Here is a 27,069-nt window from a genome sequence, read left to right as displayed (position 1 = left end):
TGTGAAGTATTGAAAATATTACTTTGTCCATTATTGCTGTTCAAAAATGAATTTCATCTCCACCAACACACTGTGTGTTTCAGACTTTGATGCAATACTATCTCAGCAAAATAAACTTCAAATAGGTACTGTATGATACTACAGAAAGTGTAGTAGTGGCTTGAAATGTCTGAAAAAGTGGGAGTTATTAGTTTTATGGGATTTGGAAATATACTGATATATAAAAAATAAATGTGATAAAAGTTTATTGTGTACTGTCATTATTTATAATTTGTGTTTCTAATCAGTTGGAAACTCCATAAACCATTTAAAGGATCAGGAAAATCTAAAAAGGAGAAAAGAGAAGATGTAAAAATTCTCAATTTTTATAATAATCTCCATTTAAAATTAAGAAATTAAAACTTAGATAAAATATCATTTGTGTTTTATACACATTGCTGATAAAGTTGTTTAATTATAGTTTGAATGAAACTTGTAAAAAGTCATGATGTGCACACACTGACACACTTGTATTCACTCATTTTCATAGCAGTAAAGATTTTATGTTGAAAGTGTCATGACTTGTGGCAGACTTGGACAATAGGCTCATATGATAATATTATTGATGAGACATAATCATGAGATTTATTTGTTATATGTCAGACTGTAGTAAGCCATCAATGTTATTTTAGATAAAATGATCTCATGTATTTTGAATAAAATAAAATAATGCTATTAAGGTTTCCACAAATTTCAATTATATAAAACAGTAGAAAAGTTTAGAAGTAAAGTAATTGTTTGAAAATTAATCTGGAACCTTTTTAAAAGGACACAAATTATACTAAAAGTAAAAAAAAATATATTATAACTTGGTTTCACACAGTGATAACCTTAAAAAAAAAAGATGTTGATCGAGATTAACCCCCTCATGTGGGCCAAAGGTCATGTCATTGTTTTGGTTAACATGCATAAAAAATTTTATTCAACTACTATTTTATGAATTTATGTTAGTAAGTGTAGTATCAAATTGTGGATAATAATTAAACTTCTAGTATTATGCATTATTTAATTTCTTAGTTTAAAAGTGAATATTGAAAGAACACACATAAAATTGATGCTTATGTATTATTTGATATGTGAATAGCCAATCAGAAGCTCAGAATGTCTCCCTACTGGCTTTCTTAGTCATTTTCTAGTGTTATGATGTCACCTTATTCTTTTGATACAAAATATCAAACTTGTAAGCTGAATCTTTATTGTGCTTGAAACTTCATACTCCAAATACAGTTTAGTTATTAAGCTTGATAAATTATAATGGAATTCTGTGGTATCAATACAGTAATTTTTTTATATTTTGGTTATGTCAGCTCTATATATAAAACCTACAAAATATTATTTTGCTTCACATCCTCCATGTGCAAAATATTATAAGGCTTAGCAGCCTATGGCAAGCAACAAATGAGTACAAAGTTTGTAACTAGAACAGATAATTGTTTACTATACTTCTTTAGTTGCTGTTCTATATTTTCTTGAGGCAACAAGAAGTGGAAAGTAAACATCCAGCTGAACAGGAAACATTAGCTCGATAGCTTCCTTGAGAAGAAGGTCTCTCACTAGCTCAGACAAATAACTGTTTGATGCAGAGTCCCTTGGAGGAGAAAAAGGAACAAGATACAAAGAAAGAGAAGTGGTGGCCAGAATTGAAGACAGAGACCCTCTGACAAAACCCAATTATTGGTAGTAAAGATCTCTTAAATGTCAATAAATTGGTGGAGCCTGGCCCCCACAAGACTTGACCTCATTGTTCAGTCTCCTATACTGCTGCCAATAATATTGGCAGACACAGGAAAAATTAGGATGTGGACAAAAACATTAAGACACGAATATAAAACAAGATGGGATTGTTGTGACTTTGCATTCTAGTTTCTCAGTATTTGTAATTTGAGTATCTAATTCATAAGGAACTATAGACTTTATATTTGAATATCACAAACATCTATTTTGAATCAGAGCAGCATTCAACATACTGCATGACATGCAAATATATATATTTCGGTTTTACTTTTTTAATATTTACTTTTAAGTTAAGAAATTCATTAGTGTATGATATTAAAATGTAACTTATAGTCTACAATTTGATACCACACATTTTGACATATATTCATAAAATAATTGTTCAATAAAACTTTGAACATGAGTGGGACTACGTTTTTGTAAACTTAAAAATAAATCTCTAATACCTTATCTTTGCAAGAAGAGATCTCACTCCCTTCTTTGTTATAGGTCTCTCCAATCTTTAATAGCTTTTACCTTTATCTGTACTTGGGCAATCAATCCTTTATCCACTATATAATCTAGATAATATTTGCAGTCTACCCTAAACTCACATTTAGCTGGTTTTACTGGTAATCCTGTTTTCCTCAGCCTGTCTAGTACTTCCCTCAACAGTCTTAGGCACTTATGTCAATTATTCGTATGTATGCCAGTGTCATCTATGTATGCTGTGATTGGGTCCTTTAAACCTCATAAGATGTTCCCTTTAATCTCTAAAAATGTTTCTGGAGTATCCTTTTCTCTGTTGGACACAATAATAAACTCAAATAGTACCTAAATTATAAAAAAAAATGTTTTCTCTCCATCATCTTCCTTTAACTCAACTTGGAAATAACCTTTTGATAAATTGATCTTACTAATGTACTTTGCTTAACTAACTTCATTTATTCTGTATTCACAGGAATCAGCACTAGTAATCTCATTCAACTGTCTAAGGTAAATACATAATGCTATTCTATCAGTCTTGGGCACTAACACTACAATTGATACATAAGGGCTAGAAGATTCCCTTATGTTTCATTCTTTATTAATTTTTCTGTGTCACCTTTTAGAGCTCCACTCAAGTTGTGTGGCTCTCTTTCTTTGGGTTCCTTTATTGCTACATTAGAGGTTACATATTACTACCTCTACTGGTGTGTTTTGTAACCCAACAGCTCCTATCTCATATCGAACAAAACTGGATATGGAATGACGTCTGACACATCTACAACTATTTCATCTTCAAAACTTAACATTTCAATGTGGTGCTAAACCCAATTAAATCTATTATCTATGAGTTGCTTATCTTTTATTAATTCTTTTTCTTAACAAAGTTTTCCAACTATCAATATTCCTAAATGCATTTACGGCTTGTACGCATATTATAATTTCTTCTGTATTTGTTTGCATAATATCTAGTATATCCAAAATGCATAGTTACAGTTCTGTTTCAGTATTCCATATCCTTTATGTGGTATTTACTTTCCACTACTATGAGCTGTTGCTGAAATGTAGAGTGGAATTAATAATTGATAGCTCTGAGGTCAAATATGTAATATTATGTTGAATAATATTTTGTAAAAGATTACGGTGTTCACACTTTAGCCCCCATCCTTGCACATGGATTAACGAGATTCCCACTGTCGCTATCTACTATCTAGCGAAACCACATCCAAGGGAACGGCATTGGCTTAGTGTATTCCCCTTTGTTTTTGTTCTACTGATGGTGAAAGTTTAAATTCAGCACTACATAGGATAAACTTTGATGTCTTTCAATCAGTGATATTCATCATGAGATTCTATAGTATTATTTTGCTGCTTTACTTTACCTGTCACTTTTTATTTTTATCTGGGAAATGAAGACCTTTCCTTAATTACATTGTCAAGTTACTGTGGTCCATTTCCAAAAGCAGAGGCCTATGCTTCTCTTTACCCTTAACCAGCAGGAATGTTGTAGGTAGCATCATCAATTGATGATGGCTGCCGTTTAAAGGATAAACTAGATCTATTGCATGTACATACTTTCTTTTCAAGGTGTAGGATAGAGTGGTTTTTAGTTCATCTTATTTAGCTCCTATGATCATATAACCCCCTTTTCAACATGCAAGGACTTACTGTAGATCATATGATCAGTCCTAAAATATTTCTGAGAAACAGCTTGGGAATCTTGACTTTATATTATTTCACTTAGAGAAGGTTTGTGTTATCACCTGATAGTATGGTATCTTGAGAGACCTTCATTTAGCAATTTTGTATCTTTAAAAATATAGCTAATAAGCCTTAACTTCCAAGGTAACACAAGATTTTCTTGGTCCAATGCAAAAGATCTGAGCATTCCTTCATGCTGCATGTTAACTTTATTCCTTCTTCCTTTTAGTTAAGGCAGTTATGGAATAGCTTCCCCTATCTTTTTTAAATTCTTTTGATACTGAGGACTTAACAGATTTCCTAACAGTCTTCATCTTTATTTAACACTATCTTTTTTAAATTCTTTTGATACTGACGACTTAACAGATTTCCTAACAGTCTTCATCTTTATTTAACCCTCTCACTACAAACAGGTCAAAGAATGCATGTTACAACCTTTTAGTTATTTTCAAAATTTAAATTAAATAACTTTATCATTAATGTATGTCAATAAAATTGGGATGAAAATGTACATTATGATTGTAATTTTAATATTATATGTTTTAATTTTTTAAATTTCAAGAGAATTTATTAAAAACAAAATACTAAATATCCTATCTTTGTGTGTCACATTGTTTACTCTCATTGTTTAGTTTATATTGTATCACGTCTAACATAAAATGTCTACAGTGTTTCACAGTTTAGAAACTCATATTTCACATGCTGACAAGCTAGAATATAATCTTTAGAATGTTGTTGCTTCCTGAGATACAAATATATTGGTCAAACCTATCAGAGTAATACCTGCAATTTTGTTTTTAAAACCTCTTTTTTTGCTTGTACCTATTTCTGTTAAGTACATGTTTATAAAAAGAGTGCATTTCAAACTACATAAATGTGATAACTATTTGTAATTGACTTGGAGATAAAACTTGTAGCTGACCTGAAATATTGTAATCTTTTAAGAAAGTTGCTGCTTTGAATAAAAATGAGATTTTTTAACTCAGCTTAGTTATAAAGACTGGTAAGTTACAGTGGTTTTTTATATACCAGTATAGTAATTTGATAACTTTATTTTTAAAATGTGTCTTTGAAATGTGTAATTTGCCTTTACTTACCACTTGTAAGAATAAATAAAGTTTTGTAAGTATGACATGTAAGTACAAGTCAATTTTGTGACATCAAAGTAGTAAAAGTTATTATTTTTTCTTGATATATATTTTTATTCACTGTTCTGTGTCTTACAAAACTAAAAGTGAAGCATATACCAATAATATATTTATAAATTAGTGTTATTTACATGTTGATAAGCATTTACACACTTTATACCTCTAAATTTTGATCACCTTGGGAAGATAACTAAGATTCCAATTCATACCAAATTATTAGGCTGATCTAGTGTAAATAGCCATATCATAAATATTTTCTTGCACTTTTATTACTTTAGACAACTTGTTGCAACTGTAAACAAACTAATAGATCCTCTTCCACTATTTTCTATGATCCAGGTTTATGATAAACCTAGTGTGACAGTTCTGGTAATTATGCTACACAAGCTTGTTTGATATCGATGGTTTCTTATTATGGTGTCACATAAAAAAATCTAATGGAAAGAGCAGTGATTCATTGCTTTTTGTTTTGAAAGTTTCTGTGTCAGCTTCTGAGAGTAAAATAAATGTAAGAAATAGATATGAAAAGCTTAAAAGTAGCAGCTTTCAGGAGAAGTGCTTTGAAACTTCATGGTCAATACTAATAGGAAAGTACTACTCGTTTTATTTCACATTTTTGAACTTTTAAGTTTTATTATGGTTATAAGATCGGTCAAATTATTGAGAAACTCCATGTAGAGGTAGGGTGGAAAAACAGATAAAATGAAAAGTTTTTTGAAATAAAATTTTTATAAGTATTTAGGAGATGTTAGGGAGTAAGCAAGTAAAATTTGAAAATTTTCAAATGACAAAATGTAATTTAATCTGAATTGAAAATAACTTTGTATACAGAGTAATCAACACTCTGACTCTATGTATTTACAAACAAATATTTAATAAAGATACTTGATTAAGAATTTTGATTCTTTTGTCTAAAATAAGACTTGCAATGTTTATTAAAATCTTGAAATATTTTGTAAAGGTATCTAAAATGTGTTAAAAAATTAACAGTGTGGAAACTTTAATGGTCACTTCTGGGGTCATGACTTTAGTGTAATGCACTGAGCCCATAACAAGAGCATTAAGAGGTTGTTTCAAACTGCCCTTGTTTAGATATGTGATTGGACAACCACAAATGGGTTTCAATTTTAACACTCAATACTCTTCCACATATTTTTGCCATTAACAACGTTTGTACCTAGACCCAGATCACACTGTGGGTAATGGTCTAACAAAGAAAGTTTTTGAAACATATTATTTACTGTATGCTGACTTTTACTCTACACATAAAGCAGTTTAAGAAAAAGTTTAAAAGGTCATTACCTACAGGTACTCTTTTTCAGTGTCTTGGTAAGAGATAGGTGTTATTGATTACAGTTTGGTTGATCCCTAGAACCAGACTTCAGGTTTCAATTCCTTCTTTGCCCAGATATTCTTCTTTAATAATGTTCAATTCTATACATCATCTGGGTCTTAGACTCTGTGCACTGAGGTCTTTGAACTTCCTCTCCATATTTGATGTAAACAACTACATTTGCTATGTTTTTTGTAAGTAGATGGAATGCTGTTCTGTATTTCAGTATAAATATCTAGGAAGTGTTATTCCTAATGTGTTCTTGAAGTACTATAAGAAGTCAGATATCTGTATGAATACCAGTTACTTACATTATAAATATATATCACTCTTGTCATATTTCATTCCAAAAACAAAAGTAGTGGATGAAATGTGACAATAACTTTCCTGCAAACATTTAGTTTTAGGAAAAATAAAATATTTAATTTTGATTTTGACTACTATTTCTAATAAAAATTTGTTACTTATTGTATTTAATTGCACTTAGATGCTGAATAGTTTTCCTGCAAGGTGACTTTCAGATTAAATATAAAAATATTATTTTTTACCTTACACTTTTCACATTTCACTTTCATAATCTCTAGAACTTTCTAAATGAATGTTGGAAGATTTTAAGTTAAATATTTATATTTTATTTTACATTTTCTCTATTGTGTCACTAACTCGCTAGTTCTAGTTGTTATCATCAATGTACAGTGCAATGAAATGTTTAAAAATAAGAAATGGAAGTATGTACATACTGTTTATACTTTTATTGAATAATCTTAAAATATCTACTTTGAGTTGTGTTTGTAATTTAAAGCCTTTGTGTTTTCACTAACTTTTTATTTTTAATGTTTTATTTTCCTTTTCAGTTCTTTATCTTTTATAATTGATGTTGACATGCTGATGGGCATCCATGACTGATATAATGCTATCACTGGCAAAGACTTTTACCTTCCAAAAATATTTTTGAACTTACTTAGGTAATACTTGTAGAATGACACGGAGCTTAAATATATTTAGAAAATCATTAAACCTTTCAAATATGAATTTTAAAACACAAATAATATGTAGGCAACTAAAATATAAAGCTAAGACTGAAATGTTATTTAAATGTCTATCAAACTAATACATATAAGGCAGGAAAAATTGACCAAGTGCTAGGGATAATGATCTCCAATAATGTATTTAATGATTTTATGTGTTCAGGATACTGCATGGAAAATTGCTCTTTGTAATGGTAATGCACAGATAGCACTCGAGCAGCTTTGGGTGAAATTCAAAATAAATAAACAAATCTAATGGTTATATACATGCCATTTGAGTGTTGAAAAGACTGTTGCTGAGTAACTCATTAACTTGAAAGTGGGAATGGCTTCTGTCAGAGGTAGAGAATCATATAAGCTTTTATTTAGAATTTTTGCAGATGTATTGTAAAACTTACTGTCATAAGGATACTGTGATGAAACTGAATAGAAACGAAAGATATTTTAACTGAATGAACATCGTGTAACAACAAAACTGAGATTTTAGTTGTTTCAGAAGTTTTATTTTGGAAATAAAGGAAAACTAAATTGAATAATATAAAACTTTGATTCATAACATATTTGATAATGCTAATTTCATTAAAATTCATGAATAATAAAGTGGTTAAATTAAATTCTGAGTGTTACTCAGTAACCCTTTTTTAACTTGTGCAAAAAGGAATTTAAAGAGTGTGGAGATATACCTTTATGACATTTTTATGAACAGTGTTTGAGCTATGTCTTCTTCATTGCTATATCTGTTGATGATTTGTGATGTTTCTGTAGTTGTATGTGGGATTTCATCTGTATCTTCCATGTTATGTACAATCTCTTACGTGTTATTACAAAATAGCTAAGTGGTACAATCAGTATTTATATTTACATTTACTTTCTTGCTAGACTTGGAACTTCTAAATAATTATCTACATCTTGTTTACAGTGAACTTCACAAGAAACTGGTCTTTTTCCTTTCATACTCTTTGGTAGCATCATTTTCTTGTATTATTGGCTATATTGGTGTGAGAGGAAGAATGACTTGGTTGATAAGACAAGTTAACATCTTCTGATGCTGTTGAGTGCAACACATTCCATCTTTGTATTTTAAACATGTTTTCATTTAGATGCTCTTTGGAGTAGCTTTGGGAAGAACATCATACAGAGAGCTTTTCCAGGTTAAGCCTAAAGCAAAAGATTGGACCTCTAGTTTGTGCAGCTTTTGTAGAGGAAGATATATTAGTGAAGCTCCACATTGTCCATTCTTTCCTATGCCATAAACATACTTTTCTTGGAAATGATCATCAACCATTACTGTTGTTGCTTTTTGTATAATTTTGCTCATAGCAGTTTTTTGTATTGGACTTTGTCACTGAGGATGATAACGCTGTGCAATTTGACACTATTGTTTACCAAACCAATGGTTGTTTTTCGGTTGACTTTATTGCATTGTATTTTACCATTTACTCTTGTTGATTGTTTTACTTTTATCACTTTATAACTTTTAAATGATTCCTACTGATTTATTTTAAAATATACAAGTGTTTTTATATATGTTATGTGATGCAAATTATCTTTGTTAATAAACACCAAACAAACAAACATTTTGTTGAGTTGCCAACCATTTCATAGTTAACTAAATATAAATATCTTGTCTACACCATCTATCAAAGAAAACATTTTGTTGATTATATGGCACATTTTCATTACTTACAGTGCATGCAAGACATACCTTGTCAGTACACTGGTCCCAAACAGACACCTGTCTGTCCTCCAACAATCTTTTGACACCATATTTAGACATCTAAGACAGATGGGGTTAGAAGCTTTGGTGGTTCAGTACTGCTTCATAATACTAAGCAGGCTGCTATTTGCTCTGCCAAGTAGCATCTTTTCTCTGCCAAAGTCAAACTGATATCTTTTCCACTTCCTGTGCAGGTTTAAGGCCTTGCCACATAGTTCTACATTTCTGAGGGGCAGAAGTCTTCTGTTACCTTGTGTAAATAAATTCTAAATAAACAAACATTTTGTTTATTATGTAGTGCACTATTAATTACTAGATAGTATGGCTATTCCCTCTGATTGCTATTGCTGAAATTCTGTTCCCTGACTTATGCTTGTATGTTAGTCCTAAACATTATCTTTGTGCATTCTCAGAATTTGTAATTAGAATAGTTTTTATTAAATAATTGTACTGATAATACACAATGTATAAATCTAAAAGTAAGTAACTTATAACTAATACTTCAACTGTACTTAAGTATTTTAAATATCTAAATGTAAAGTAATTTGTACATTACATTTTCAGAATAGATATTGGATGTTCAAACTATTCAGCTGCCCTGAATTTAATTGCTAATTGAGGATGTTTGGTTTGCATTATACTACGTTTCAAAACAACAAGAACACCATCAAATTACATTTTAAATATCAAATTGTAAAGTGAATAGAGATGAACTGTAAGCATATTACAAATAAAATTTCAGTATTTTCTGTGCAGACAGTTATTGTAAGCTTCAGTTAAGGTTATTAAAGTTGATGAATCATGGTACAGCTATAGTTTTATTTCTTTTTATACAACTAGAGCTTCTTGATACCTGTAATGGTCAGGACTCGCTAGATGCTTTCATGTCTTCACTACAAGATAACTTCACTGATAAAAGAACAAAGTCAAAGCTTCAGCTTCAACTTTCACAGCTACGCCAGGAAGAAAAAAAATTGCAGAATCTTGTTAATGCAGCAAGACCAGCATCTCTTCCACCACTTTTATTGTAAGTGTACATGTTAGAAATTGTATAAATTATTTCAGAAAGTGTACTGTATTTGTCTTTTTTAGGTGTTCATCAAAATCTTTTATGTCAGTTTACTTCTTAACAAAGAAATAAAAACTGACAATAGTTTAAAGTTAGGTTTAAGTTTTAATAAATTGTTTAAAAAAAGAGAGTTATTTATGAGAATACTAATATACCATTACTATAATTCACATGAATGTGTACCTACAAATTTTAGTTTGTTTATATAATTCTAATAATTTTATACAAAGTGATGAATACCCCTTAACATTACTGAAGTTTCTAAATCATATATATATAAAAGGATCTAATTAATACTTGAAGTTTCAGATTATTTAGGAACATAGAACTTAGATATCTTGGAATGAAAGCTTCTAGGTACTGTGCTAACAGATGTCTTTGAAAGGATAAATAAATGTTACATTTCATTTGTAAGTATGACTGAGACAGCTTTTATTTGTATTATGTAAAATTTGACTGCATGTTTCTTTCAGTGTATGTAGGTGAATTTGAAGAACAGTTTAGTACAAAATTTGGCTTGTTTAAGGACATTTTCAGCAGCTGAATCTGTATAAAGTATTACACATTTAACAGAACTACTGTTCTTTACAATTTTAGAAAAATATTACATCAAACAGAAAATGAAGCTAAAAGAAATTAATATGAATATATTTCAGTCAATATTATTTTATACAAGGTTGATGTTCTGATCCAGCCTAATGTCTTAGAGAATCCTTTCTCAAACTGATACTAAATTACCAAGTAAATACATTGATTTAATTTTGAATATATCCAGAAATATGTATTATATTTATAAGATTTTGTAGTTAATTCACTTAATGAATAAAAATTAAACATCAGTACAGTGGAGCGCCATTAAGCCGCGGACCAGTAAACTGCGAAATCGCTTAAGCCGCTGTAGCAAGTCTTGTGAGCAACGTGAGCGAGGATTATCGTGGCTCACCACTAATTTAAAACGTGTAAAAATGCGGTTTACGAATTTAATTCTGGCTTTATAACTTCAAGGGGATATTTAAAAATGATTTGCTTTAATTTGGGAAACTAAAATATATTACAATAGAAATCGACCATTAATCTACCTTATCCACTGTTACCGAATCACACCTCCATACATTAAAGTTAATCCGCGGTAAATCCGTGAAAAAGTGATCAATAATTAAAGTATTATTTTTAATTCGATAATCCTATATAATGATCACACAATGGCCCAGATGAGGCTCCTCGGCGGAGCTGTTGGCGATTTCAGCTTTTCAGTCACAAAGGTTTAAGCCGCGGTTAAGCAGGTTGACCCCCCCAAATACCGCGGCTTAACAGCACTCCACTGTAGTTATAAATATTCTGTGTGTGTTTTTAGAATTTTAGTATTTGTGTATCTGTGTGATAGTCACGTGTTAACTAACCCATTTTATCCAGCTGAAGATAGTGTTGATTGTGTTACATTTTTTTAAAGGCTTATGAAAATTAATGGCTAAGAAATATCTTTTTTCCTTTGTTTTTTATAGTTCTTAATTGGTTCATCTTTTTAAATTATATAAATACATGTAATATTAAGCTTTTATTCTGTTTATCTTTCTTTAAATCTACTCAGTACATTGTAATTCCATTTATAACTCAATGCTGAAAAATATTTCACTTTAATACTTTTGTTTATCAGTGTCTTCAACATTTTTTTAGTAGTGGTTTTGTATGTTTGTTATTAAATGCAAAATTTCTGCTTTTTTAGACCTCAAGCCAAACATATTACAAAACATGAAATTGGGAAAACTGTATTACCTATTACTGGTTCAATGAAATGGAATGTGGGTGGTAAACATAAACTTATGGTAAGTATTATTTTTCTCATTCCAGAAAGTCACAGTAGTTTTATTATCCATAGTGAATCTAAGTCATTCACTCTTCTTAATATTTGTTTATAATTACTGTTCTTTAACTCTTGGTTTCTAAAGTTTTTAAAAGGTAATGTCACTCTCATCTTATTTTGTTCCAAATATAAAACTAGGAGATGAAATTGTTTACAATTTGACAAGAAAGTTTTTAGAAGTATTTAGTTTCAGAAAAATGAAATATTTTTTATACTGTTTCTGATAAAAAGGTCATTATATAATGTAGTTATTTGCATTCAAACTTTGAATAGCTCACCTTCAAGGTGATTAATATATAATGTATAAAAATACTATTTATTATCTTACAGTTTTCACATTTAGTGTTTTTAAGGTAAATGGTTATATTTTCCATTTTCTTTACTATATCACTAACTACCTGTTTTAATCAACATACAGTGCAGTTAAATCTTTAACATTAAGAAATGAAAAAATGCACATACCTCTTAGCACTTTATAAAATCTTTTGAAACTTGTTTTTTTCAATATGCTTAATTTCACTGTTTTGTGTTTTTTACCTATAGAATATTTTAAACTTTCCCTTCCAATTTGTTTGTCTTTTGTTATCTATGCAGATATATCAGTTGGTTCTTGCAGGATTTTATTATTATTGTCCAAACAACAACAAGATAAACTTAAGAATCATTAAACCTTTCAAATGTGACTTAAAACATATATAATACATAACTAACTAAAATATAAAAGTAAGACCTGATTACAATTTAACTATCTATGTAGCTATGGCATATTTAAGTAATAAAACACCATAAATGCTATAATTGATCAAACGGACAACAATACTAACATTAGTTACATCCACTTTAGTACAAAAACTGTGACAGTTTCAAATTAATCATTGGTTAAGTATAGTGTAAACCGAGTTCTTTTTAATGGATATATAAACTTGTGTCAACTAACTACACATATGCTATAGTTTTCAAGACAACATATAGAAGGTTGGAAGGGTAGGAAAATTTTTTATATCTGTGTATACTTTTGCAATCAATGGAATAGATCTTTCAACACTTAACATTGCCATTTCAAGAGAGCACTTACTCCTTCTGTAACTCTCATATCAACATTAGCACCATTCATTCATTAACCACGTAAGTTGTACTGCCACAAATTATGAATATTTTTCATTTACCACTAGGGGATAAACTTATGCCTCATGTATATAATGTATGTACAAAAATTGACTACTTAAATATTATTTAGTAAAACAATATAAAAAATAAATATATACAGGATTGCATACAAAGTGTTCTGTGCTATACAAACTAAAGCTTGAAGAATCTTTCACATATACAGAATGATAAAATGGGACATTGTGCATATGAGAAGGATGTTTACTTTAAATAGAAAACCCCTTATGATGCTTTTATTTTGTTATGTGGTTGGAAATACTAAGCAGAATATGGAATTTTATATTTAAGGTAAAGAAGTGTAAAAGCACAGAAAGATTAGAAATTATATATATCTGTACACAACATTTTTTTATATAAACACCTTGTGTTTATCTGGACACCCATTATTTTTGACTAAGATCTTGACATTATTTCTTCATGAAACTTTTGATAAAAAGATGTCATGAAATGGTTTATTTTTGAAATTGTGCTATCAAGTGTAAAAATCAGGTACCTTCATTTGTTGCTATTTCACATATTTTACATTTTACTTCTATTTTTTTTTTCACTTTTCCCTGAGGTATTAACAGTGTCAGGTTTAGTGTCACTAGTAATTCAAATGACATGATAGTTTATTCATCTGCTCATTCTTCATATGAAAAGTGTATTTTAATCTCTAGACATCATTGTCAATTTTTTAACTTGTAATGAAATAGTTGGAACATATAATAATTAGAAAATAATGAATTTTTAAAATTATGGTATCATTTTAATAAACACTATAGATGTTGTATTTTTACATTTGTATATAACAATGCATGTTAAAGGTTGTTCAGTTTTGCATTAATATAAAAATAAAAATACCATTATACAGTTATCCAGGTTTACGTGTAAGCAAGCACATGCACATTGCATGGACTGACTGATGCATGTTCTACTTATAATTCTATAGATTCCAAGTATGTTTTTTGGCTGTGTTAAAAGTATTGTGAGCATGAAAGTTGTTTTGTTCAGCTAAACCTTTGAGATGATTCACTGTCACAGTTGAAGAAATGTACCTACATTACAAAATTACATTATCTAGCTACATGTGTTTCACAGTCAGTTAAAATAGAAGTGCAGTTTGCATTATCAAACATTTTCAGTAAATCTCTTATTTCATCAGCAATAACAACAACAACTTCAACATATGCTTTATCATTATCATATGTTTTGAATACAACCAACTTGTCCTTCTTCATCACAACAATGTCTCAGTTAAATTTACTTAGTGACAATTATTTCACTACAGTCATGTAAGTAGCATTGAATTTCATTTTTAATTTTCTGTGATTGTTTTTGCATTGAGTTCCAAAGTACATACTATTATTCTTCATGTCAGTGTCTTGATTTGTCTAAACTTTCCTATGATGCACTTCTTAATATTTTTATGTTTTCTCTTCTCATTGTACTTTTTCACAGTATTTTTTCTAAAATGGTTTGTCCCAGAAATAAAATCACTTTTTTTTTTCTGTTACAACTGGCTCTGCCATTATTTAAGACCTACAGTAAATTTTCAGTTTTCATTATTGTAACATAACCAGGCAAATTCATGAAGCTAGAAAGTCTTAAACTGCTGTACAAGTACAATATTATTTGATAGTGGTACTTTATCAGGAAGAATGCTGCATAATAACCAGTAAAACTTGTCTCACAAGATGTACACAGTCTATATCTATGGTTGACGCAGATTTTACTAGATGCAACGGTCACATTAAAGAAGGATTCTAATATTTTTCTGTTTGACATAACTTAGAATAAGGCTTGTAACTACAGTGTATCAGAAAAGTCTGAATTGATGTATTGGAGATAACACAATTCATATTTTCTTTGAGTTTGGTGAATATCTGAATACCCTAAGTCTTCCTCTTTTTATTTCTTCTTTAAATCAATTAATTGATTACCTTTATTACAGGATTTGAGAAACATTTTGAATAATGTGTGCAAAACAAAAGCAAACATGTTATGAGTTCAAATACGTTCTGTATACTTTCTTAATAAGGTTCAGTTCTTTTACAAAGAACTAATACTCATTGATGCTGTCACCATGTCAGTGTAAATTAAGAAGAAATATGTGTTTTCTATTCTTATCTTTTTCTACAATTTTATTTCTTTTGTTTTCAACCTAACAGGCCTTCTTATACATTATGGTAATTTAAAATGTGCACATCCACAAATTGACATTTGGGAGATTGATGCATGTTGGTGCTCTTGCATGTTTTTGTGAAAGGAGAGTCAGTACTTTTTTATTACAAATGCTAGTGCTAACTGAACACAAAATCTGGTGTACAACATGTTTTTAAAAGCCATATGCATTTTACTTGTAGTCTTGGTCTCTACACTTAATTTTTTTCATTGTAACTAATTATTCTCTGTCTCTTCTTCAAAGCAACTTAATTAATTCAAATTTTGTGTAGATTCTATTAATGTTTAGAAAGAAGGAACTAAACATTGAATGGTAATTGGGCCAGATTTGTGTTATTGCATGTTTATATTTATTCTAAAGATATTTTTATCAATTAAAATTAATGTTGGTTATGTCCCCATGGCTACCAAAATAATTTATATATAGAATTTTTTTTATGCATTCTATTTCACCAGTTCAGTAAGAACAAGATAAAAGTAAGTCATTTACAGTGTGTGAATAATCTAATGATGTGGAAATATGTATCACATAAGATTATTTTGTAATTATGCAATATTAGAAGTTTTGCAAATTTACTTAAGATGTTTTTAATCCTAATGCAGATAACCATGTTTTATTTTGTTTTTGTATGAAATTATCATTCAAGTTACTACTGCGAATAAATATTAATTGCTTTTGAGCAATATGAATTGTATATGTAAGGAGACACTAAATCAGAATTATATTCACCAGGATGATTTCACAACATGAAACTTACTAGAATTACTGATATTTTGGTTGTTCATATTTTTTAAAGCTGTAATTGTAATACCTAGGCCATGGCAAGATCAAAACAAAAGAGAGATGTTCCAGTACTTAATGATGGTCCAGAGATAGAAGAGGAAGAAGAAGAAGAGGAAGATGAAGATAAAGAACCAATATGTAAGAAAATGCTATCTGTTCATGGTAATAAACCCAAAATATCAGAATGTAACCCTGAATTGGAAAACGAGAAGGCTAAAGAAGCTGTTAAGTCTCAACCAGTTGCAATTCCTTGTGAAACCAAAAAAGATCAAACTAGAACAGACAAAAGAAGAATTCTTGGTAAGTCATAACACATAAAGCAGTGAAATGTATAGAATTATCTTAATTACCTCTTAAAATGGATGAAGTTTCTAATGTTTATTATAACATACTTTTGTAGTTTTTGTTTTGTTGCAAAATGTTAAGCTAAATACCAGATTGAGTGAGATGTTTAAGCCACAAAGATCCTCAACAAATAGGCCTACTTTCTCAGTTACAAAAGTAAATGTAACTACTAGAATCTATTCATTTTTAACACAAAAATATGTTGTAATTTTCTGTACACAATAGATTAAAAAGCAGTTTTCCTTTATTAATGTGAACATGATGATTTTAATGTAACTTGATTGTTAGTTTTCCATGTATCAAATATAATATGTTATGCGAAGAAATAGTTTCATAGAGGAGAGCATGATGTTTACCACAGTGAAACACTCATCACACAGCTTGGTACTGATTAGTTTTTATGAATAAAAAGGTTCAGTGCACAATAGTTGTACTTGAATTTTGTATTTTGGCTAGGTGTGGTGCTATGTTTCTGTTTCATGTGTGAGCATTAAGAAATATCAACTCACACCCCAAATAATTCATGATTGGGTTGAAGGTTGCCTAGGTAGTTGTAACAAAAAATTAATACTAATGGAGTTCAGTTTTTCTGGACTAATGAATGAACTAACAATTCTGGTGAATATATATCAACACCAGTGTTTTGACCATAGTACATCTTTGGGAATAGGATGCTTGATCACAATCACACATTTGCCCAAAGTCTGCCTCTACCTCAGTCAATGTAGAGAGTTGTGTGGTTAACTTGGAAAAAATTGTAAGGTTGTGGGTGTAGCTGTTATTTCACCATTGATATTTTGCAAGATCTGTGGGCATTTCATCTTGCTTTTTATCTCAGTGAGAAACTTCTTTTTGCATCAAAACATGTTTTCCTAATTTTGGTTTCATACCTGTATCTTTGGTATGGTAAAATACCATTTTTAGTTTCCTACTAGAAACCAAAAATATGATACTTTATACCAAAATGCCAACCACATTATCAAGACATCTCATAGTGCAGTTCTCAAAATGTAACCCTTGTCAGTCTCTTGAAATTTGCAGGTGCACTAAAAAAAAGACCAAATGACCTAACATGGAACTTATAAAGTCTTTCTCAAGAAAACAACTCAAGGTGTTATATGCTATTTAGATCAACTTTCCATTAACCTGAAACCATATTTTAAGTATTAAATGAATGGATTATTTCCATAACATCAAGACATTTGCCTTTTTGTTGCAAAGGAAGACATTGGTGCATATTGTTACATTCAGAAAATTACTTGCCATTTACTCTTCCTTCCTTACATTCATTCCTGGAAATGAATAACTATGCTTTGGGTGTTGTTTTATTTTATTTTTAAACATCCATTTCATTTCAGTATCACATCTTCTATGTCCCCAAAGAGGCTTAAATGGTGTTTATTTTACCAGACTTATTGCTTATGTATGTATAATGGCATGATACTGTTATTCTACCCAGGAAGCCACCTTGTCCCACAAACACATCAGTAAATTCTGTCTGTGTTTATTCAGTTTAACACAATGCTCTCAACACTGACATCATAATTTGAGAAGCTGTGCATTGTCCTTCAGAATATTTACAGGTGAAGCAAGTTGGGTTAAGAAGCTGAGTTACATTTCCTTTTGTTAACATGCTAATGACCATTTCAACTGGAAGCTGAATAATAGTGAATGTCTGTGCTTACAGATTAAAACTGGCAGCACTCAGAAAGCTCCCTGCTCAAGCAAGTGCATTAAGAATTCTCCAAGTTAAAAATTTTGAAAATTAGAATTTCCTTAAAGTATGATAAAATATTGAAATTATTTTAACAGAATTATAGCTTTTTGTCTCTTAACATATAACAAAATACTAAACTTTGTGTAGTAGAATTATAGTTTTCTATCACAGAAGGTGGTTAATATTACTACAATTGTTAAAGGAGGAAATAAGTACTGTCCAGGAATTTTTAAGCTAGTTAGTCTTTCTTTTGCGGTGAGGAGAGCTGTAGAGAGTCTGATAAAAGCTTATTTGTGAGATTCTTGTATGAAGATCAATATTTTATCAGACAGCCAACATATTTCTTAAAAGAAAGACCCTTCCTTACAGAATTTTTTTTTGCATGAATGTTACTTATTTAATAAAGCTAAAGGAATGTATTTAGTTTAATTCTAATTTTGGAAAGTTCTGATATAGTATTACATAGCAACTTGGTGAAAAACAATATCTTGGTAAAACAAATTAATTAAATAGAGTATATATTTGGTTTCACATGGAATTTATTCTCTTGGGACTGTTATAAGTGGTGTTCATGCTTCTGGGATGTATATTGTTAGCTTGATATTCATCATTTACATTAATGACATTTATAGGGGCATACTGATGAATTAGTTAAGTTTACTGATCATATAAAAGTCTTTGGTCTAGTTGATTGTAATGAGGATGCTATCATTTTAAAGAGACTTAGGTTAATTTGTTATCTGGACAGATATATTGTAAGTGATATGTAATTATGATAAATATGAGGTTTTGCATGTGGCTTATCATAATATAAGTTACATGTGTACCTTAGATGGCAGTCCTCTTAAATATAGGGATGAAGAAAAGGACCTTGGAGTGTCAGTTAATTCAACTTTGAAGCTTTTAACTTTGTTATGTTGCAAGTTTTTAAGTTAATAGAATTTTGGGTTGTATGTATATGTATTGGTTCTGATTATAAGTTTAAAGAATCTATGGATTTGTTGTGTAAGTCACTAGTTAGTCTGTTTTTGAAGTACTAGATCTCTTTGTCTAAGCAAGGACATTAAGCTGTTGAAGAAGGCTCAGAGAATCACTACTAGGATTTTTTTACAGGAATGATATATTGGCATGTGGATTGGTTGAGATGTCTTGTTATTTCTTTAAAAGGGAAGGGTCAGGAATGATCTAATTGAATTATTCAAAAGTATTAAGGGAACTGATGATACATAAGATTTTTTCTTGTTGAATTCTGAATGCAACAGGACAAGAAGTATTAAATTTAAGACTGAAAGATCAGATATCCCCAATTTTACTTTTCCAGTATGGTGGTAAATATTGAGAACAAATTACCTCCCAGAATAGTTGAGGCTTGGTGATCAAGGATGGGCTAAGTTCATAATTTTCTGCATCATAGGGTCCTTTGATGCCTCAGAACTTGTGATAATTTTGTAACACAAAACTTAAAAAATAGAATTTTCTGTTTATCCTAAAGATAACATAAATAATAAAATATTCAAATGATAGAGATTTTAAATAAATACTTGCTATGCTACAAGTATGTTTAAAAAGTTAATTGAGATGACCTTTTGGTAGAGTACAGGTTCTGGTACCTTGTGTATTTATTAAAATAAGAAGAAACTAATTAGTGATTTTGATGAAAAATCATAACAATATACTTTTCTTCCGTGATGTCGAGAAAACCCACTTGTAGTGAAATATATATGTAAAAACGGCTCATTTGGGTTTTTCTCAACCCAAATGAGCCATTTTTACATATATAAATATGCTTTTCTTGATGAGTAATTTCTATTAATTTGCTGATTTTGTTAGATAAATTATTATGATGCAATTAATGGACATATCAACTTTGGTACTGAAATTAATAAAACTTAATCATCAAATATCATCAAAGTGGTTTAAAAATTAATAAAAACAATATTGATTATGTACAAACCTTGACTATAAATATTTTGTAAACTAAATATCCACCAGAAAGGTGCATAATATGGAATGGTGTTTCTATAAATATTTAAATATAGGCTATTGTTTGAAAACTTAGTAGACTTTCCAACTGTATTAATTTTTTATTTACAGTAGTGTGATTTTACTTTTGATATAATCTGTCACAGCTATATGATTGGCTTTCATTTTGGGAAATTATTTGTGTGTGTTAAGTCACCAGGTAAGAAAGTAATTTTGTTATCTTTATAGGACCACAATTGCCACCTTCATGTTCAACTGTTTTAGACATCCATTCTAAAACACCAGATCATCCCACAGGTAGAAACCAAGGTTCTCCTGTTCAAGAGGTAAGTACTGGTACTCTTCTTATAAGCTGCCTGATTACTGTGTTGTAGTGATGGTTGATACTTTTCAATATCATTACCAACAGTATATTATATGGACATTGTCATGTTCTGTTTGGTGAGCAACCCAAAGCATGTCCAGACCTCTTTCTTGGACTTGGTTGTTCAATTGTACACTAAAAGCTACATCCAATAACTTTTTATTAGTAACTTAATTAGTTTTATGTGGAAGCATTATGGTAGTGCCATTCAAATTAGGTAGACTATTTATGAAATACAAAAAAGCCTTTCTTTGTTTAGTTTGCTCTCATAATATCAGCAATGACATGACTTTAGGGTTTTAATATCTTTAACACAATGCAGATAATATATCTTCAGAATTTTCCACCCTCCCACTTTCCATGTGACTTTGTGAACATGCATACAAAGAATGAATGTAAGTTCTGTTTTACCACCATATATTAGATTTTTGTTGTTGGCAGTTCTGTTTGTTGATTTCACTCATTGTGAATTCTATAGTATATAGGGAGATCCCTTAACTGTATGGCCAGTCATTATTAATCAATATTTTAAGGTTGTTGTATTAGTGGAAATGAAGCAAAATTGACTTAATAAGTTTGAGAATTTCAATCGACTGCAACTGCCTCTTGAAATTTAAAAAGATTATATTATGACTGTATTGAAGTCTTCTTCGGGTGAAGGATGTCTTAGTATGAAAGCTTAAACGTTGTCCCTTTTTATTTCAGTTGCAGGCCGTTAAATATTCAGGCTATTACTTCTATATTGTTTGCTGATGTCCCTGGCAGGTTCTATATTCATGTGACTGCACAACTAGCAAACATCTTCTCGTTTCTTGTTATGATACTAAAAAACAAAAGTTGTTTGGGCCTTTTCATTTTCATTGTCTGATCAAGTAGTTCTGGTTTCTCCTTTTTTCACAGATATCTTTTACCTTAAATCTTCAATTGATTTCTGTTCTACTTGAGGTGTTAGTGTCTTGTTGGACATTTAACTTTTTCTGTCTGTATATTTTCCACCTTCTGATTTTTGGATCATAACTGATGGTTTTACAAATCAGCTGATTGTCAGTAACTGTTTGGCAGGGTTATCTTTATTTTAGTCATCTTATTTATTTAATTACTTTTTGCTGTTATGGATGGTTTCCCATTGGGACAATGGTAAGTTTATGAACAATTTTTAAAACAAACAATTAATCAACTTCCTAGATAAACTTCTTATCTGGATTTTTTTAGGGTGTGTATGTGTGCTTGTGTGTCTTGGATTATTGGTTAATTTGTAGGAATCTGGTTTTCAACAGATGCTTCAGTTTGGTCTTTTTCTCTTCTTTCCAATTCAGTCACTTACAAAAATCTACATCAGAAAGTACCAAATGTTCTTCAGAAAGGGGCAGTCAGAATCATTTTTAACTTTTATATTTACACACAGTTCTATGGAACAATCACTTATGGTTTTCCCTTCTAAAAATACTCAACAGTTATTCAGTAATTACATACAAGAGTTTATATTTGCATAATTATCACTTGTAATCATACTTAGAAAGAATATTTTTGTGTAATTACTAAAAATATCCATACATAGTTGTATTAACCAACAGCATTGTTTTTTTTGTCTCCATAATTATGTTTATGTTTTTAATAGTTTTATACTTTAAACACACACACACAAATATAATTATTCACCTGTAATGTTATAAATACAGGGTGTTTTGAAAGTCACTGTGCACTTATATATTTATTAACAGACATGTTTCAATATAGAATACAGGAGGTAAATATGAATGACAATTATAAACAATGTCGAAAGTGACCCCTGTTGGCATCAGTACAGGCTTGGATCCTTCTTTTTTGTTTCTAAACACCGCTATCAGTTGCTGGCTTGAAATAGACTGAATGGATGCTGTTATTGCTGCTATCAAAACTGCACAGTGACTTTCTGAACACTCTGTAATTTGGTGTGGAACCTTACAATATACATGTAATTAATCTGTACTACAAACAAATATTGAAATATAATTTATGGAAACTGTTATAAGATAACCAACAAGTTCCAAAATATACACCAAATAGTTAATATTTTTTATAAGAAAGAAGCATAAATTATGAGATGTGAAACTTAATATGAGATGCAATTTCTTAAGTATTATTTAGTCTTACAGTGAAAAATACTCCAGATAGTAGACTGAAGTAAGTATTGATGTAAATATTATGGATGAATGATTAAAGATAAGTTTTTGCCTTCAAGTGAATTTTATGTAAAACAGTCTGGGTATAGGAAAAATTGTATTAACACTGAGAAAGTTGTTGTTTTAAATGTCTTATGAAAAATATTTTATGAAATAGAAAAGTGTATTTATTAATTTTAATAAGACATCTGATGCTACAACATTGGTGTTTTGAAATTTGTTAATTATGAATGGTATTAAGTATAAAATATTATTTGCTCCACAATTTTGTATAAAGGTATAAACTCCTGGTTACAAATAAAAAGTAGGTTAATACAATTTTTGACTGCAAAATAATAAACATGGAAAGATGTTTTATGATTTGACAATTAAATAGGGATGATTTAGGCAACTGTGTTTTTTTCTTTTTCAGTGTGTCCAAGTGATATGGTATTATGTTGTCATGAGTTATTGAATTATAAATGTTATTGAAAATTATTTTTTTGTAATATTGACAGATACAGATTATAGTTTTTTTGGAAAGGGGAAGAAAAAAGAAAATTTAATGTGGGAACTAGTAAAGAAAATCAGTATTAAGTTGTGTTAATGCATGTATAGATAGAAATAGTACTAACAACTACTATCAAAGTACAAAATGTTTATCAGTACAAGCATTAAAAAATGGTGAAATATTTATAATACAATTTTATGGATCATCTTATGAAATAATTTGTGAAATATTTTACATTTCAGTCTTTTAAATTATGAAGATAAACTGTAAAGTAGATATAAGTAGTTTAAATCAAGTCTATATCCTGAAAAATATTTATTAATAAATTTCCACAAGTACTACAAATATGCATTTAGAATGTGAAACCAAATTTTTTAACCAAATAGTGTTCCAGAAAGATGGTTAGAAATTGTTTAATAATTATCAGACAGCTTTGTTTACTGAATATATTTTTTTTGTCCTCACAAGTCAAAGAATTGAGAAAAGAAATTATTTATAAAAGGTAAAAGGAGAAAACTATATATTGAAGCAGTCAAATATATAGTCCATGATATTACATGTAAAATCAGGGTTGTTGTACAAAATGATGAATTCTTCTGTATAATGTGGATTATATACAATATATATTAATAAACCAGTGGTTTTCACTCATCTTGAAGATAAATAACTCAAACAGTTGTTAATTATTTATTTTCATTTAAATTATTTAAATTCTGTCATTATTGTTCAGCATATCAAATTGAAGACAAAATCTACTGTTCTTTAATTTTTTTTCTTTTCTAAACACTAGTGATCAATTACTTTTATTACAGTTGATGTGAAAAAATATCTGACATGAAATGTTATGTTTGATAATTTTAAAAGTATTAATATTATTTTTTTCCAGAAATATGTGTATGATGAGAATGACCCTAACTACAGTATCTGGGTGCCACCTTCAGGTAAGTTACTAATACCTTGTTGTTATCATAAGTGTAAAAGTTTCAGCATTTATTTTCTCAGTTGGAATCTAGTTCCTAATTTAATGCTGCTTCATTAACATAGTAAATTTTCATATAAGTAATTTAAGTTTCTTTCTTATCATTGTGATTTCTCATAATTTGTTTTAATGTCCTTAAGTGCTCTTATTACATTACGATTGACAAAATGCTGTTGAAACAAGTGTTCTTGGCTGGGTAACTTCAATATTTCTTTAAGTACCTAGAAATTAGACACTATTTTTGTTATGTGTAAATAAAATAAAATGAAAGAACTCAGGTTGGAATTGTGAAGTTATTTATCAGTTGTTTATTAAGAGAATTTGTTTAGTCTGTACTCTGAAGGTGAAAATTATTCATGAACTCCAGTTTTCTGTTCCTCTCTTTATGTAGAAAATATTATTTGCCAGATCAGTGCATGTGCATAAAAAAATATGTTGGAATATGTAAGAGTTGAAGTATACCAGTAAATAATGACTTATTCAGACATAGGACTAAGAATAAGTAGCAGTGTATGCTTAACCCAACTGTATTGTTCTAATACTTTAGAAATATTATCATTGTGGATTTAGTTATCCTTTGTGTCCTTAGTTGTAGTTTTCTTGTGAGAACTTTACATTTTATAACCAATTTGTGTTGGTTTGTAAAATTTTGGACTTCATATATTTCAAGAGGAATGTGTAAAAAATGCAGTTTGTTTATTGTTTTCAAAACATGTGAATTGCTTAAGTGTGTAAAGTTTGCTGTTATTTATTATTGATTATTATCTGTTCTAGTTTGGAATTTGAAAAATTAGGTTAAGGTAATTTTGTAAAAGGTTTTATAGACTCTTGAACTTTTATTATTTTATTTATTATTCATCTTTCAGTATCATATAGTTACAAGTTAAATATTTTCAGTCTTTTTCTTTTAGGAACAAACTAAAAGTAAAATTTCTAAAATTAAATAACATTAATGAAAAATGAAATATCTTTAAACAAAGCAATTTAGATGTCTAAGATGTCTTAAAGATATGATTTGTTTACTATTGGTTAAAATAGGGTAAGAAACGTAACTTAGTCAAGATGTCATTCTGTTTTTAAGGTGTTTAGTACTCCTGATTCCTTTTTATAATTTGTATTATGAATTACTGATTAACTAAAGAGAACAAATGTTTAACTTTTACAAAGACATAAAATATGGAAAGAACATTGAATAGAGAAGTCACACTTGTGCATATTTTAATTAAAACTTAAATTCACATTTTTTTTATGTGATGTTGCTCCAAAATTTGTATTATTTTTGCTAGAACACATAGAATTGTTACTTTTTATCAGTGATTACATCTGTGGAGAATTTAGAACAATTATATTTCTTATATAGTTTTATTCTTTATGCCAGAGATGTTTTTGTTTGTAGCATACAGATATTTATATAATTTTAATTGTGCTGTGTATTTGTTTGTATCACAGAATATTACAGTAAAAAAACAATTTTTTTTTGTTCTGAAGGCTCTGTATTACAACATAGTACACATAAAATCAACAAAAATATTTATTAAGACTAGAAAGGTTGTTTACAAAAAATGAAAATCTTTAAAAAAATTACTAGAAAGCCTTTCAAATTATCATTATGTAAGTGCTTCAGGTATTTTTTATTGTATATTTGCACTATTTCTATCCCAAAGAGGAGAGGCAATATGCATGATAATTATCAGAATTACCTGTCATATCATGAATATTCTGTTTTGTATTCTTTCTTCATGTGCATTTAGAAAACGTTGGAGTACAAATAATTAGTAGGCAATAAAGAGTTGTAAAGTAAAGATAGCTTAAACTTGCTAGAAACGTAAATGAACTACATGTTCATAATTTAAAATGATACAAATAAAATGTTTGATTTTCTTGTGCTTGAATAATTAGTGTAGGATTTTAAACCCTTCTCAAGTATGCAAACACTTTTCTGATTTTTTACACCAATGCTAAATTTGTTGCTTATTGGCTAGTCTAAAACACATTAGAGCTATGTATAACTGTAGTATTTTTTTTTTTCAGCCAATTAGCTATCTTCTTGAAAATTGAAAAGTTAACAAGGTTTTGCAACTTTTCTTATTTTATTTGTTGCATAATTTATACATTTCTAATCATTTTATTAAAACATTTCTGGTAATATACCAAACTAGTTTGGTATATTACCTCAATAAGTAGTAAGAAACCTGTTATTTTATGTTTGATTTTAATTGTTTTAATAAGTACATTGATGTCTTTTATTTTAATTTTCCCTAATTTTTCAGATCAAACTGGAGATGGAAAAACTCATCTGAATGCAAAATTTGGTTATTAAAAGGAAACATTAATTAAAACAAGTTATATATATATATATAACTATCTGATTTCAATATTTGTAAACTGAAGACACGCAAAAATGTATAGATAATTGATTTTGGGAACATACAGATTGACCTAAAAACTAAAGTTTCTGTGTTTTCAAACACAACAAGTAATGATAATGGTTACAATCTGTAAATGAACAATTAAAAATTTTTTAAAAGAAATGTTCATTGACTACTTGCACAAAATCTTGCAAAATAGTTTTTGCATTATTATTATTATAGACAATATCAACCTCCTAGTTACATCAGATAAGACTATTACACACACTGAATTGGAAAAAGCCCTTTTAAATCAATGGATCTGTTTTTTTAGTGGTGCTACTGAGTGCTTTATGCTCACTGCTTAAGTATAAGATACATGAAGAGTTTAACTTGCATCATTATAGCACACAGAAGTTGACAAAAAGTAGAATAGTGTGAAGTGTGCATATTTATTGTGTGAAGAATAAAG

At 29.2% G+C, this 27,069-nt stretch overlaps 1 protein-coding gene across 1 annotated transcript in view; it reads left to right on the top strand.

The window, feature by feature from the left end:
- Window positions 1-26,804, top strand: part of LOC143222999 (kanadaptin-like) — a 61,306-nt gene extending 34,502 nt beyond the window's left edge. The window contains exons 9-14 of the mRNA XM_076450334.1: window positions 10,006-10,192; window positions 11,958-12,057; window positions 16,242-16,509; window positions 20,483-20,580; window positions 24,157-24,211; window positions 26,520-26,804. Of these exons, the coding sequence (XP_076306449.1) occupies window positions 10,006-10,192; window positions 11,958-12,057; window positions 16,242-16,509; window positions 20,483-20,580; window positions 24,157-24,211; window positions 26,520-26,569 (758 nt within the window). The 3' untranslated portion in view covers window positions 26,570-26,804. The remainder of the gene's footprint in view (window positions 1-10,005; window positions 10,193-11,957; window positions 12,058-16,241; window positions 16,510-20,482; window positions 20,581-24,156; window positions 24,212-26,519) is intronic.
- Window positions 26,805-27,069: the final 265 nt, after the last annotated feature.

Source organism: Tachypleus tridentatus, chromosome 8 (assembly GCF_004210375.1).
Source record: "Tachypleus tridentatus isolate NWPU-2018 chromosome 8, ASM421037v1, whole genome shotgun sequence".
Taxonomy (NCBI): domain Eukaryota; kingdom Metazoa; phylum Arthropoda; class Merostomata; order Xiphosura; family Limulidae; genus Tachypleus; species Tachypleus tridentatus.
Note: the sequence above shows the minus strand (reverse complement) of the source record. Positions and strands in the feature narration are given on the sequence as shown.